Here is a 13,232-nt window from a genome sequence, read left to right as displayed (position 1 = left end):
CCTTATTAGAATTGGGATGGGCGGAGCGGCAGCCGATCGCGGGTGAGGCGCATGCGTAGTGCGCAGTTTTGCTGTGGCAGGCGCTGAAATTCAAATCTGACGAGCGGTTATCCTTTGGGGCGCATGAGTGAAGCAGCTTGGTTGCAGAGGGAGCAAGCGGGTACGCTGACGGCAGGGGATACTTGTAAGGATGGATCCTTTCACCGAGGTATGTGGTGCCCTGTACTCAGTGGCTCACTGAGGTGGTGGTTAAGTGTGGCCGAGGGCACGGGAGGTGGGTAATGTGAAAGTTGGGCAGGTTGTAGGGTGAAGAGAAGAACAGTGTCAGTGGAGAAAACTGAGTTGGGGAGAGGAAGTGTTATCAAGGAAGCATAGCGTGAAAGAAGACAATTGCTTTTTTTGCAAACCTGACTTGTGCGCACTTACTTACAAGTAAAATCTAATAAACGGAGATTTGGCTTCAACTAAAAGGCTGCGATGCAATGCATTAGTAAAACTTAATTCAGTTAATTCCTATTTAACTCAAAGTACTTCTGAGGAGTCCAGTGTAGGATTACTATATGCGTCTTTCGATTCCTCATTCCTTCCAAATGTTATTCTGTTGGGTTGAGGGCTTGATTTGCTTTAATACTAAGCTTGTGCTGTCTGCTATAAGTCTTGCACACATAATGCATAGTTGCCAATAGTTGTCATCAAGAATGTTTTAGCAGTTTTAAAAAAAACACACACACTGCTCACAGACTGCGCCTTTTGCAAGTCCTGACTCACCGGGAAAAAATGAACGAATGGGTGTGGCATTTCTAAATTTCTTTTGGCTTGTCAAGATGAGTGGAAACACAAAAGCAAGCAAGTTGAGTTGCTACAAAATATTCAGTTTATAACTATTTTTATATAACTTGAAGTTCAAAAAGTTGTCTGTACATTATTTTCAAAGCTAAGGTTGTAAGTAGAACATTATGATCAACAACAAACTTGGTTTCTTTTAAAATCACTTACATTTTAAAAACAAATATTATAATTGGGTTCTAGAAAAGGCTGGATGTTACTTTTACAGCAGCACTCAAACGAATTTAAGTAACTAAAATTTCAGAAGTTCTTATCTGCATCTTTTGTACAGCATGGAAATTATTTTATACTTAAAATTGCCTTTGTTTCTAAATACTGCACAAAGATTAAAAGATAGCAGCCCCTGATTACAGGCTGGTTGTCCTATAGACATGATAACAAAAGGAATAACAAAGGACTATGAAAGAATTTGCTATGTAAAAATCATAAATTAGAAATGAGCAAACACTGGAATAGTTATGCCATTATTGGCTGGTTATAAAATAACCCCACCCCCTTCCTGTTATGTCTTTTCTGGGAGCAAGGGATTCAGCCTCCCAATGACAGTTAACTTCCTAACAGGGGGGGTCAAACCCTGTTTGTTCTGTAGTCCCAGGACAGGTATTTTATAATTTATTCATAATTACATTAAGAGGTTCTTATCCATTCAGTGCTGATTGACACTACATTCAAATATTCAAAATCTTATCCTTGACTGGTAATGAATAACTTGATTAACGTACTTTGGAAGAAATTCCTTTTTCAAGTTTGGCTTGTTAAACAATTCCACTGCTGTGTGGCATATTTTGGAAGTCTTAAAAAATCCACACCCTTTTTTGTACTTGTACTTTTTCAAAAATACAATCTGTAGATGTCATATTAAAACATTTTGCAATATTGAATATAATGCTGTTTTTGAATTAGCTGGCTCTTAAAAGCTGCTTTATCATGGAAAAGGTAATCAGGCTGGCGGCCAAAAATATTTCTTGCACCAAGGGCATTCTTTGCTTTTAACATACTAGTGAAAAGGAACAGAATTTCCAATTCACGGTAAACTATTATGATTCTGTGTATGTCTTTAACATATGTATTATTATAGGAAAGAAAAATGGAATCATTCTAGTACACATTAGTTAGTATTGTATCACTTTATTTTGATTGACTTTGGTTAGCAGCATTTAGTAAAGTCAAGAGTAGTCCTTGCATTATGAAGATAGAAAGTAAATGCTACTGCCCTGAACATTCTGTATAATCCTATCAACTTCTTCCTATAAAGAAGTTTTGTAACTTCTTTATAAGAAATTCAGATTGCTTTAATTTTTTTTCATGCAATAATATTTGGGCTTTATTTATATTTTGTCTTCTTTTGTCATCATAATCTTATTGAAACCTATTAATGGCTGTTTATCTGCTTCTTATAGCCTGGTTTGGTTACTGTGTATGCTCAGAATGGCAATAACAGCCGTTTTCAAGTAATAATCTAATTCAGTAATTCTCAACATGAGCCATGTGGCCCCCCCCAAGGAAGCCATGCCATAATTCTAGGGGGCCACGTCTTTACATGATACAGTTTAGATTAAACAGTGCAGATCATAAAGTACCATTTTTTCCAGCTAACAGTGACTATGAGGGGTGTCACAGAGGTAAATGAGGTTCAGAAAGGGGCCATGAGAAAAAAAGTTGAGAACCCAATTTAATTAATGATTGTAAATTGATAAATAATCATTAATGACATTGTAGATGCTCAGTTTACCAGAAATGCAGTATCATATAAACCGATTCTTGCTCTCTATGCAATATTTGAATCTAGAAGCAATACTATTTTCCTTTTACTTAAATGATAAGGCATAATTGTCAACTGTTAGTCACTACATAAAAGAAAAGCCAGCTGGGTGACCTTGGGCCAGTCATCTTCTCTCAGCCCTAGAAGGGAGGCACTGGCAAACCACTTCTGAAAATCCTTGCTTAGAAAATTGCAGGTAGTCTCTGAGAATTGGACATGATTGAACGGATTGAAAAAAACGTTTATATGGAGAAAGTAGAGTTTTATAATGTACTGAATTCCTGATAAATGGCTGACTAGTGCTTAGATTACCACAGCTGGAATAATGGAAAAAATGGAATGCAACTGGCACATTTCCCAGAATAAAATATATTGTTTACCTCTTGCATTGTAGCATCTTTTCAAATTGTTATTGGACATGTGAGTCAACCAAATTTAAACAGTTAAAGTCCCTAATAAAATTGTCCTAAAGTTTTATTAAAGGCTGAAGTAGCATGTAATGTATTTTATCTTTTCAAAAGTGGGAAAATATAGCTGCATTAAAAATAATTTAAATTAGAATTAACTGCATTTAGTGTGGCATTATTATATAATATTACACTATGTGTTACCTGATTTTATTAGTTGTGAATGATAGTAAACGAGATCTCCTATCAAAAGCTTTCTGGGTGTCCACAACTTGCCTCTTTCTCTTGCTTTGGGGGTAGCAACTTGGTACTTCCTGCAGCTACCACCTATCTTCCAAGGCATGTCTTACCTGACATTCTACCCCTCATTCTAGTCTGTGAGAGAGATCAGTTTTTACAACCTATGTGTACTTTCTGGCAATTAAAAGATGGGGGGAAAAATAGTTTCAGTAAGGTACCTCCTGGCTACTTAATATAGAAGCATGTGATTAGAGGTTTACCATTTTCTTCCCTAATCTCATTGGAGAAAAACAAATTCAAACTTTATTTTAAAAGATAAGGCAAAATATAGAAAAATTACAAAAGAAAATGCAGTGTTCCAGGTAACCAGAAGATTATGCTGAAGTGCTGGCAATGAATGCTTTCACCCTGAGAAACAGAGATGATGCAATATAAGGCCTCAGAAACTACAGCAGAGGGTAGGATTGGGATATATCTTTTGAGAATGTGATGGAGAACTTCTGTCCCGCTAGATCTGTACTAGGGATGTCTGAGTAGTAATGGTTGAACCTGTTGATTGGCAAGGATGCATTCATAACAACATCCAACTATATTATTCCTTGCCAAGTCCAGGCGGTTGCCAGGAGTCAAAAACTGACTTGAAGGCACTAAATATAAAAATCTTATATAATAGTGTGGTATATGTTATATAATAGTATTGCATTGATATTATTTAAACAGTAGGGTTTATAGGCTTTACAGTTATATTTAATTTAAACATTGCCTTGATTATTCACGGCTTGTAAAGTGTTTGCTAATATGGATTCTAGTTATTCTGCACTTCAGTCAAGTGAATTAACAAATTGCAGAATAAATTTAGCACCTATAATGAGGTAATCTCTCTTTTTTCATTGAAGAAATCTGATAAAATACAGTTAGTCCTGATTAGTGACCACAGCTGGGACTGACAACAAAGTCATTAAGCAAGGTGGCCACTAAGTGAAATCATGATTGTGCTTATAATCTTCAGATTTCCATTCCTTTACAGACCTGCAGAGGTCATAAATGCAAGGACTGGTCACAAAGTTCATTTTCATCACTGTCATAACTAGGAACAATTGCTAAACAAGGCAATTGCTAAATGGGGATCACCTGTATTTCAGTTGATAGATCTCATTGTATTACTTCCTCAGTGGTCAAAAAGGTTTAGAAAGAATTATCACCAAGTTAACATAATTTGCTACTAGTTCATAAAACTATTTTATACAAAAATCACTTTAGTTATTAGCAAACATTTGTGATGATCCTTATGAACATTTTAGAAACTGTTAGAACGAACTCGTGCCAGGAGGGAGAATTTACAGAAGAAGATGGCTGGGCGTCCCACAGCAGGAGTGCGGAGTACAGCTCAAACAAAAAGGAATAGAGAACCTTTGTCAGAAGCTGGTAACCAGGCACTTCAGCCTAATGAAGAAGGTATTTTTCACAATGATGTAACATTTTGCCTACTCCACAACCATACTTGTCTTTTTCTTTACAGCAAATTTACATTAAAATGCCATAAACCAAATATGGAGCAGGAGTATGCATTACAGATTGTTGTATTCCTCCAGGTGATGAATTGGTTTGTATTGTACTGAATGGGAATGCAATTACAATATATAATTTGTTTTTAGATTTGATTTAATCCCAAATTTTGTATTTGGGGAGTTCTACGCCTCTCGGTCAGATCACTGGAGCTGCCCGTAAGCCCAATGATTGATTAATTATGGAACTCGGGTTTTGAAAACAGCCAGGTTTGCCTATGGCTGCTTCAGATTTTGCTGTATCTGATTTGGATCTGGAGTTAAAAAGCCAAATCTTTTATCAATTATCAGTGGATATCAACGAATAATGAAAAACTGTTTTTTTCTACAAGGCATGACTGGGTGGTAGTAGCAGGAGTAACATAGTTGCTTAGCAGGATAAGCTTGTTAAATTGACTGATCTTTTAAAAAAAAGTTATTAGATGAAATTTCATCGTAAAAATTATCAGCCCTGCCATTTCTGATTACTGGTTCAGAGGTTTTTTTTTGTATGAAAGTAATGTTTTTATTTTGGTGGATTCCAAACAAAAAGCGTGCATTTCTCCCTAAGAAGTTTTAGGGGGTGGGTTATTGGCAAAATGATACAAAGCATAGAACCAGCTATAGCCAAGAAGCCTGTAAAACTCTTGTGTAAACAAGCTGCTGCCATATATTTGAATAGCTTGTTTTGCTTACAAAATGTCTTAAATTGGAAGCTCTCTAAGTGAATTGATCCTATACTCTGATCTGTGAAATCTTAATTTATTTTCAACTGAATGCTGTATTCATTGCTACTCTAGTTACAAAAGTACTCAGTTGTTTCTTTTTTTCCAAAACTACAGCAAAACCAGGTACAAAGCCATCACCATCCAAAAGACATTGTTCGGACAATGCAGAAATTCCAGTTTCTAATTCAGAGAATACGCATCCAATTAATTTGTCCTCCATAAACCCAGTTCTTCCTGAAGTGACTCCTACCTCTCAGCTTGCTGCCCCATCCTCAGAGATTGAAGAACACAACTCTACACCTGAACTGGCTTCGGTTAGTTCAGTTAAAACACGTATGCAGAAGCTGGCTGAACAGCGACGCTGCTGGGAGAATGGTATGTGTTTCGTGCTAAATGACACATGAAGCTGAAGACTAAACCTATGCAATGATATCAGGGAGCAAACACTGGATGAAAAAGCAGGGCATGAAACTGTTTTTTCTTTTTTTAATCTATGTTTAACTTGTCTGCAGTGTACAGTCCTAGAGAGGGGAACAGAAGTAGTCTGACCTGATATACCAAACATGATTACAAATGTTTGGTGAGTCTGCCAATGAGTTACTGCCAGTAACATGTATTGAAAACAAAACTTGGCTGAAAATGTAGCTACCTACTTGGCTGGATATTTTCATCATACGGTACTGAGGCATAATGTGGTTTATTTGGTATTGATTGTTGAAGTTGCATTGATTTATGAATCTAACAAACTGTGGCTTAGTTAAAAAACCAGAGTTACATACATGTGTGTGCCAGCTCATAGTTTTAACACAATTGTTACCTAAGGCACTTCTATAATTCTGCTTTGCACCATTGGAATTGGCTCCATGTATGTTTAATCTTGTTTTGTCTGTTTCTGAGAACTGAATTTGTTATTAATTTAGTTTATTTGTAATTGCAGGAAAGCTAATATTTTTATATAAACTAGCATTGATAGGGGCTGTTGCCTCACCCTGGTTCCTGGATTCAAACCAGCTACTTCTCTCTGCACAGTATTAGCCAGGAAACCTTTGGAAGACTTAGTGCTTTTATTCACATTTTTCAAGTCAGCCTTCCCTCATATAGCTTTCCATCCTAGTGAGTTTACTCTTTTTTTTTTTTTTTTTGCAAATGACCAGATAAATGCATGCACTGAAAAATTGGTTGGGACACTTTTTCTTTTATGAAGTGAGAGTGAGGTATTCTACAGCTGGTGCTACCTCAGAGAGAACACTGGCTTTTCTTTGTACTCTTCTGTTGTAAAATGGCTGGAAAGTGGATAAGCACTGGTTGGCTCGCTGTTTTTTTTACAAGTGCTCTGCATTTCAAGATTCAAGAAGGGAAGAAATCTCCATTAGTTTCAAACTGATTTGTAAAGGATTGGGAGATGGAAACTGGTGGCATGGAAGTACTCTCAGAAAGATTGTTCCATGTAATTACTATAGATTTGTGTAATGGCTAAGGATAAATCTGTGCTTGTTTGAAATTACTTCAACTGTATTCAGCTTAAAATACCCCAAGTGCCTCTTTATATTAAGACTAGGTTTTGAAGTGTCAGAGTTCTGTAGTAGATGCACTTCCTTTTGTCTGTTTTATGGGGAGGTAAGAAGGGCAAAGTAGCCTCTGCCCCCTTCTGGATTGTGTGTTTTTTCATGGCAAGTGACTGCAAAAGAAGGGGATGCGTCTAAATTGTACACTCTAACTTGTTTCAGAAAGTTTGACATCTCTTTACTACATTTCTTTAAAATACTGTTCTATTCTGTTTCAATTTGCAGATTTGCCTGAAAGTACTTCCATAACTCCTACCCTGTCAAAAGAATGTGTCATTTCCCCACCCAAACAACTTCCTGCTACAGCTTATACCCCAATAGGGAGACGAGGTCGTCTAGCTAACCTTGCTGCTACAATTGGCTCCTGGGAAAATGACCTAAGCCATCCATCTGCAAAGCAAAACAATACACAAGAACAGCCTGGTACTACTTGTTTTTCCAAATTGTCCACTACAAGTGGAGCATCTGCTAGAATCAATAGTGGCAGTGTGAAGCAGGATGCTACATTCTGTTCACAAAGGAATGTGAATAAGTCTTCAATCTCTGGGATATTGGTAAGTAATCATATTTATAATGTATATTTCCTATCTAGATTGCTAAAATGACAATATTGCATTGTAATTCAAACCAGGCTTAATAGGGAATAAGTTCTGTTTAAAAAGTGAGATTTATGAGAATCTTTTCATAAATGGCAAGTACTTAGAAATGTATCGCTACACTAAATTTGATAGAAAGTACTTTCGCAGACACTGTTCAAATTATACTGTGGAAAAGGAAAGTCACAGGCAAATAATAGATAATCTACTAATAGAACAGTTAAAAACATATTGGTTATGGAGCAGTGCTTCCACAGAAGGTTACATTACATCTGGAAACGTTGTTTTATAAACAATCAAAATGTTTGGAATAATTTTGGTGGTCATCTTAAACTAATTCATCATATTTCCCCACTCAAACCATCTAGGAAGGAACTAGTAGTTCCATAACAAAAGCTTCAGGAATTACTAGCAACCATGCTAAAGAAATTGAGGAACCAAAGCTACAAGAAAAGGGCAGTCTTAACCTAACACCAAAACCTCAAGAAATTCCTGCCAAAGAAGAGCAAACACAAGGAACGCATGTACAAGTTGGCCACAAAGATAAGCCCATCACACCAGGTAAAAAATTACTTCAGTATTTTAAAGTAGTGTTTTTTGTAGTTTTAACTAAGTACTTGTATGCAAGATATGTTTCTGTAAAGCATTTGGTAAATATCTGGCTAGTTAATAACCTGAGTGCTACATCTATTGTTTCTAGCATTCCGTGTAATTTAGCAGTATTTATCCTGTTATTTATAACCTTGAGCTTGTTTGGAGGTTCTAGCAGGGGAGCGCAGCTATCTTATACCCTTGACTGAAGATCGGTACACTCCTATCTGGGATGATTGTCCTCTTCCACCGAGCACACAGCTTTGGGAGGGACGCACATGGAGCGGTGAGGGAGGAAGGGGACACCGGCCTAGCCAGCCAGATCAGCCGAATCAACCCTGGCAATCAATGGGGTGACAGATGACGCAGCCAGATTGCCCTCGCATTCCTGTTATTTATAGAATTCTTAGTGCAGTTTTTAAAAGGATTATTGAACAATTACACTAAGCATGTAAAATCAACCACATGTTAAGCAGGAGCAAAATTCTATGCAGGAAATGATTTGAAATTAAGTTTGATTGTGCTGATTGAGACATACAGGTGAAAACCTGAAATCCTATATACAAAAATGGCATTAGCATATTCCACTGAAATGTAGCTCAAAATAATGTCCTTGGACAATGGTCATTTGTGATTTTTAACATTAAGTGTATTCTACAACTCATACAAACAGCATCTTGAAACATACAAATTCTATATGTTTAATATAATTTTAAAATGTTTTTACAAGACAGTGCATTGTCCATGTTATAATACTGCAGATTGTGCGTCTTTAACGTAGAATGGTATAGTGGGAAGCTATGAGGTCAGGTTACATGCAAGATAGCTGGGGTGAAAAACTCTGGACTTCCATATAAATGTAATTCTCATTTTCTCGAGTCAGCCCCAGCAAGCTAATAATTGGTTTTTTAGATTATATTTTGGGGCCATATTTTATATGATTGCAGTGAGATACTGCTAATAGTCAATAATACTGATTCTATATAAAAGTGATTGGGCTTCTGCACAGGAAGCCATAAAGTAACCAGATGAAACTAATTCTCTTGAACTAATATGGAATAACCAGAAAACATTTCTACTCAAATGTTCATGATCATGATCTACTCAGAAGACCATGGAACTTAATGAAGGATTTGCATAACTTAGTTTGGTCCCAAATTCCAAATTTTTTATGTATAAAAACACATGCCCTTTGGCACAGAATTAGATTGCAAGGTATATATATTATGTACATATTATAATGTTTACAGGTTTAGTAATCTGTGTCTTAGTTAAGTCATAACAGTTGATTTCTTCATTTATGGCATCTAGTTATCATATAGGATATGACCTCTATAGGAAAATTGTTTAGGATAGTTTCGTGCTGCAATTCATCATTTCTTGGTGATAAAGGATGTAAACTTGTTAACAAAGAAAAATCCATTATTCTTTTAGGAGGTTCAAGCATCAAGCCTTTTCTGGAGCGTTTTGGAGAGCGTTGCCAGGAGTACACTACACAAAGTCCCGCTATCGTGGGAGGGTACAGAACTCCAGTTATCACTCCAAACACAAAGACAATCCAAGAAAGACTCTTTAGGCAGAATGAAGCATCTTCAGCTTCCAGTCTAGCCCAGCAGCTAAAACAAGTATGTATTTAAATAACTTTGTATTTAAAACATGGGGATTGATCAGTCTTGAACATTGGATATCTACTGGAGAAATGTTCAGATTACATTTATTTTTTCCTTGGCCTGTTCAGGAACGGGAAAGAGAACTTGCATGTATTCGAGGTCGCTTTGACAGGAGCAATTTGTGGAGTGCTGAAAAAGGAGAGCAGCCCAAGAAAAAGCCTCCAGAGATAAAACCAGTAAGATGTTAAAATCTGTTTTAAGGAAACCTGTAGTATCTTTTTGGGGCAGAGGTTTAAAACCTAAGTCCTCAAATCTATGTGCTGTCACAAACTCTACTTGTTATTACCGGACTTGTACTGTACTTTCAGTATAAATGAAATCAAATTTAGATTTTGTTCTAGCTCTTTGCAGCACTTTTGGAAGTTCAGTTCCCAAGATGCCAAACATCCTTATACAGAAGTTGTATATCTCTGCTTTAGAATTCAGATTCTAAAGAACGATCTGAAATTATTTTAAAAGTGTCATGGACCATGTGTACATGGGTACTGATATACTCCATGCACATTTTAGCTTATTAACAGGCTAAACTTTGTTATTGGGAGAACAAGAAAAGTATATACAAGATATACAAAAAGCCAAGCCCCATAGACATTGTATTACAGCTAGTTTTCACTTAACCATTTGTTTAGTGACAGTTCAGACTTACGACGGTGCTGAAAAACCCAACTTAAAACCAGTACTCACATGACCATTGCAGCATCCCCACGGTCACATGATCATGATTTGGGTGCTTGGCAACCACTTCGCATTTATGACCGCTGCAGCCTCCTGTGGTCACATGATCGCCATTTTCAACCTTCCTGGCTGGCTTTCGGCAAGCAAAATCAATGGGGAACCACATGATTTGCTTAATGACCACGTGGTTTGCTTAGCCCCTGTGGTGATTCACTTAACAACCACCAAAAGCAGGTAAGATTCACTTAATGACCACTTCGCTTAGCAATTGACATTCTGGTCTCAATTGTGGTTATAAAGTGAGGACTACCTGTATCAAAATTCCATTAAAAGTTTGAATTGGTTGCCATTTTCTTCTAAACATTTCCTTACTTCCTAAGTACAGTATAACATTTTATTTTAAAAACAGTATTAATTAATAAAAAATTGTGATTGGCCTATGGGGCCTAAGTTTTGGTACACCCTATATATGGTACCTTGTGAGTGTGTGTATATATAGAGAGAGAGATTACACAAAAATGTCAATAAAGGATGAGCTTTATTTCATTATGCATATATACCCACACTTATTTCAGCTAGTTAATATAGACGAAATGTGATGTATGTTTTTCCACCCAGGAGAATCAGACGCATGCTGATGTAAAGCACTTCCCAAGTGCAGATGCCAGTTCCCAATTAATAGTAAAAAAGTTGACAACACTTGAGAGAGTAGCAGAAAGTACATATTCAGGTGAGAATAAAGTACCTTAAAACTGCAGGTCAGTGAAGGCTTAGGATATGCAAAAACAGTTTTTTTAAGTGATGCTTTGGAAAATGTTTAGAAAAAAATGATTTTATATTTCAGAACATCTGTATTTTGATTTAGAGTTTTGTTCTTTATGTGTGAGAAGGAATTTTTATTTAGCAAGGCAACTGATAGTGAAGGTTGTCGAGATATTTTCTAGAGATCAATAAATATTAAATAGCTCATGGAAAGAATTACTGAAGAACTTAAATGTGGAGCTGTAAATCAAATCATATCAGTTTATTACAGCCGTAAGGCCAGATACAATAAAATATCTAATAGAACCATTAGACACACACACGTGTGTGTGTGTGTGTGTGTATCAGAAAAACAAGTATAATAGGTTCTAAAAATAAGAACTGATATAAAATAAAACAGAATAAAAATAGTACAAGAAGTTCCAAACTTAGTTAATGGTGCAGCATATTGTACAGATGGTAGCACAAAACTGGGCGACTTAGGAAGATATTTTTGAGTTGTCTGAAAGAAGTAACATTAAGTAGAAATCACACTCCCTACTCAGAAGTTCCTTCAAGACTGGATGAATGAAGATCTGTCTAGAGTCTTTATATAGAGAGCAGCATAGTAGCGTATGGCTTAGAGTTTCTGTTGAGCCATCACCACATGGACATAACCAAAGATACACAGGAGTACCCTTAAAACATCCAAAAAAGACTCCTGAGAGCAATGCATCCAGCCTGGCTAAAGTGAAGGCCTCACGAAATTTCAGAATCATAATGGATGATAAATAGGAAGGTGGAGTGAACCCTTTTGGAAGAATATGATAAATATTGGGGTGTGACCCCTTGCTTAAATTTATTTGGAGATCTATATCCCAGATTTGTTGTTTGAAGGCAGTTCTAGCATTATCAAATCCTAATGAGCACATACTTTTCATAGAGAAGCCCAGTAAATGAATTGTATCAATGGCTTTTTAAAGCCATTATGATTTAAAACAATCTCTAAGTATTAATGGGGCCAAACCTATAGGAAATAGGATTAACTTTAGCCAAAAGGTAGTTAGAAGAAACCATGCTCTAGCGTCCAAGATTGTACCTTTCTCTACATGTAAGATGGCATTTTTGATACTCTTTGGAACTATTTGTATGGCTCTAAAAAACTTACTTTGAATACTTTCATGAATGTTAAGCTTTGCAAAAGGAGAAATTTGGGAGCCATAAAGAAGCTGAGGGACTACCTTAGCTTGCAAAAGCCTGCAAGCTGCAGGGATATAATGGACTTCTTTTAAGTGGTAAAATCTTACAAAAGGTGTAGAGGTACACTGTGCTATACTTGCCTGGTTAAAAAAAAAAATGGATGATGGGCTGAAACAGCAAGCACTTGGATTACTGGATATAAATATAGATTAAAAAGTAGTGGAGCTGATATGCAACCTTGTCTTACACCTCTATAAGTTAGGACTGCTTTAGAAATCATGTCGCCAAGGAGTACATCTAGTTCTCAGAGAGGTATTTGAGTAAAGTGACTGAATAAGTAGGAGCAGCCTTTTACCACTAGTAGACTGTCTCAGACTGCCCACAGTCTCTCTCTTGGTATTAGGTCAAAAGCTGACTTAAAATCAACAAAAATTGCAAAAAGGGAACCTTGAAGGGGCGGAGAATATTTTTCTGCCAAATGATGGAGAACCAAACAATGATCTAATGCTGATCATTCCCCTCTAAATCCAGCCTTTTCTTCAATGATATTTTCATTTTGTACCAATCCACTAATTTTAGATATAAAAATCTGGCATAAAGTCTATTCACTGTGTTTAATAAACTAATAGGCCTATAATTTGTAGGGTCAAGTCTATTTCCTTTATTT

The 13,232-nt window shown here is 36.4% G+C and overlaps 1 protein-coding gene across 1 annotated transcript in view; it reads left to right on the top strand.

Annotated features, from left to right (window-relative positions):
- Positions 1–89: 89 nt before the first annotated feature.
- Positions 90–13,232, top strand: part of ANLN (anillin, actin binding protein) — a 41,777-nt gene continuing 28,634 nt past the window's right edge. The window contains exons 1-8 of the mRNA XM_063304036.1: positions 90–208; positions 4,557–4,710; positions 5,642–5,902; positions 7,318–7,646; positions 8,057–8,249; positions 9,714–9,904; positions 10,018–10,125; positions 11,243–11,354. Of these exons, the coding sequence (XP_063160106.1) occupies positions 191–208; positions 4,557–4,710; positions 5,642–5,902; positions 7,318–7,646; positions 8,057–8,249; positions 9,714–9,904; positions 10,018–10,125; positions 11,243–11,354 (1,366 nt within the window). The 5' untranslated portion in view covers positions 90–190. The remainder of the gene's footprint in view (positions 209–4,556; positions 4,711–5,641; positions 5,903–7,317; positions 7,647–8,056; positions 8,250–9,713; positions 9,905–10,017; positions 10,126–11,242; positions 11,355–13,232) is intronic.

Source organism: Candoia aspera, chromosome 4, assembly GCF_035149785.1.
Source record: "Candoia aspera isolate rCanAsp1 chromosome 4, rCanAsp1.hap2, whole genome shotgun sequence".
NCBI lineage: Eukaryota > Metazoa > Chordata > Lepidosauria > Squamata > Boidae > Candoia > Candoia aspera.
This window is presented reverse-complemented; position numbering and strand designations above follow the sequence as displayed.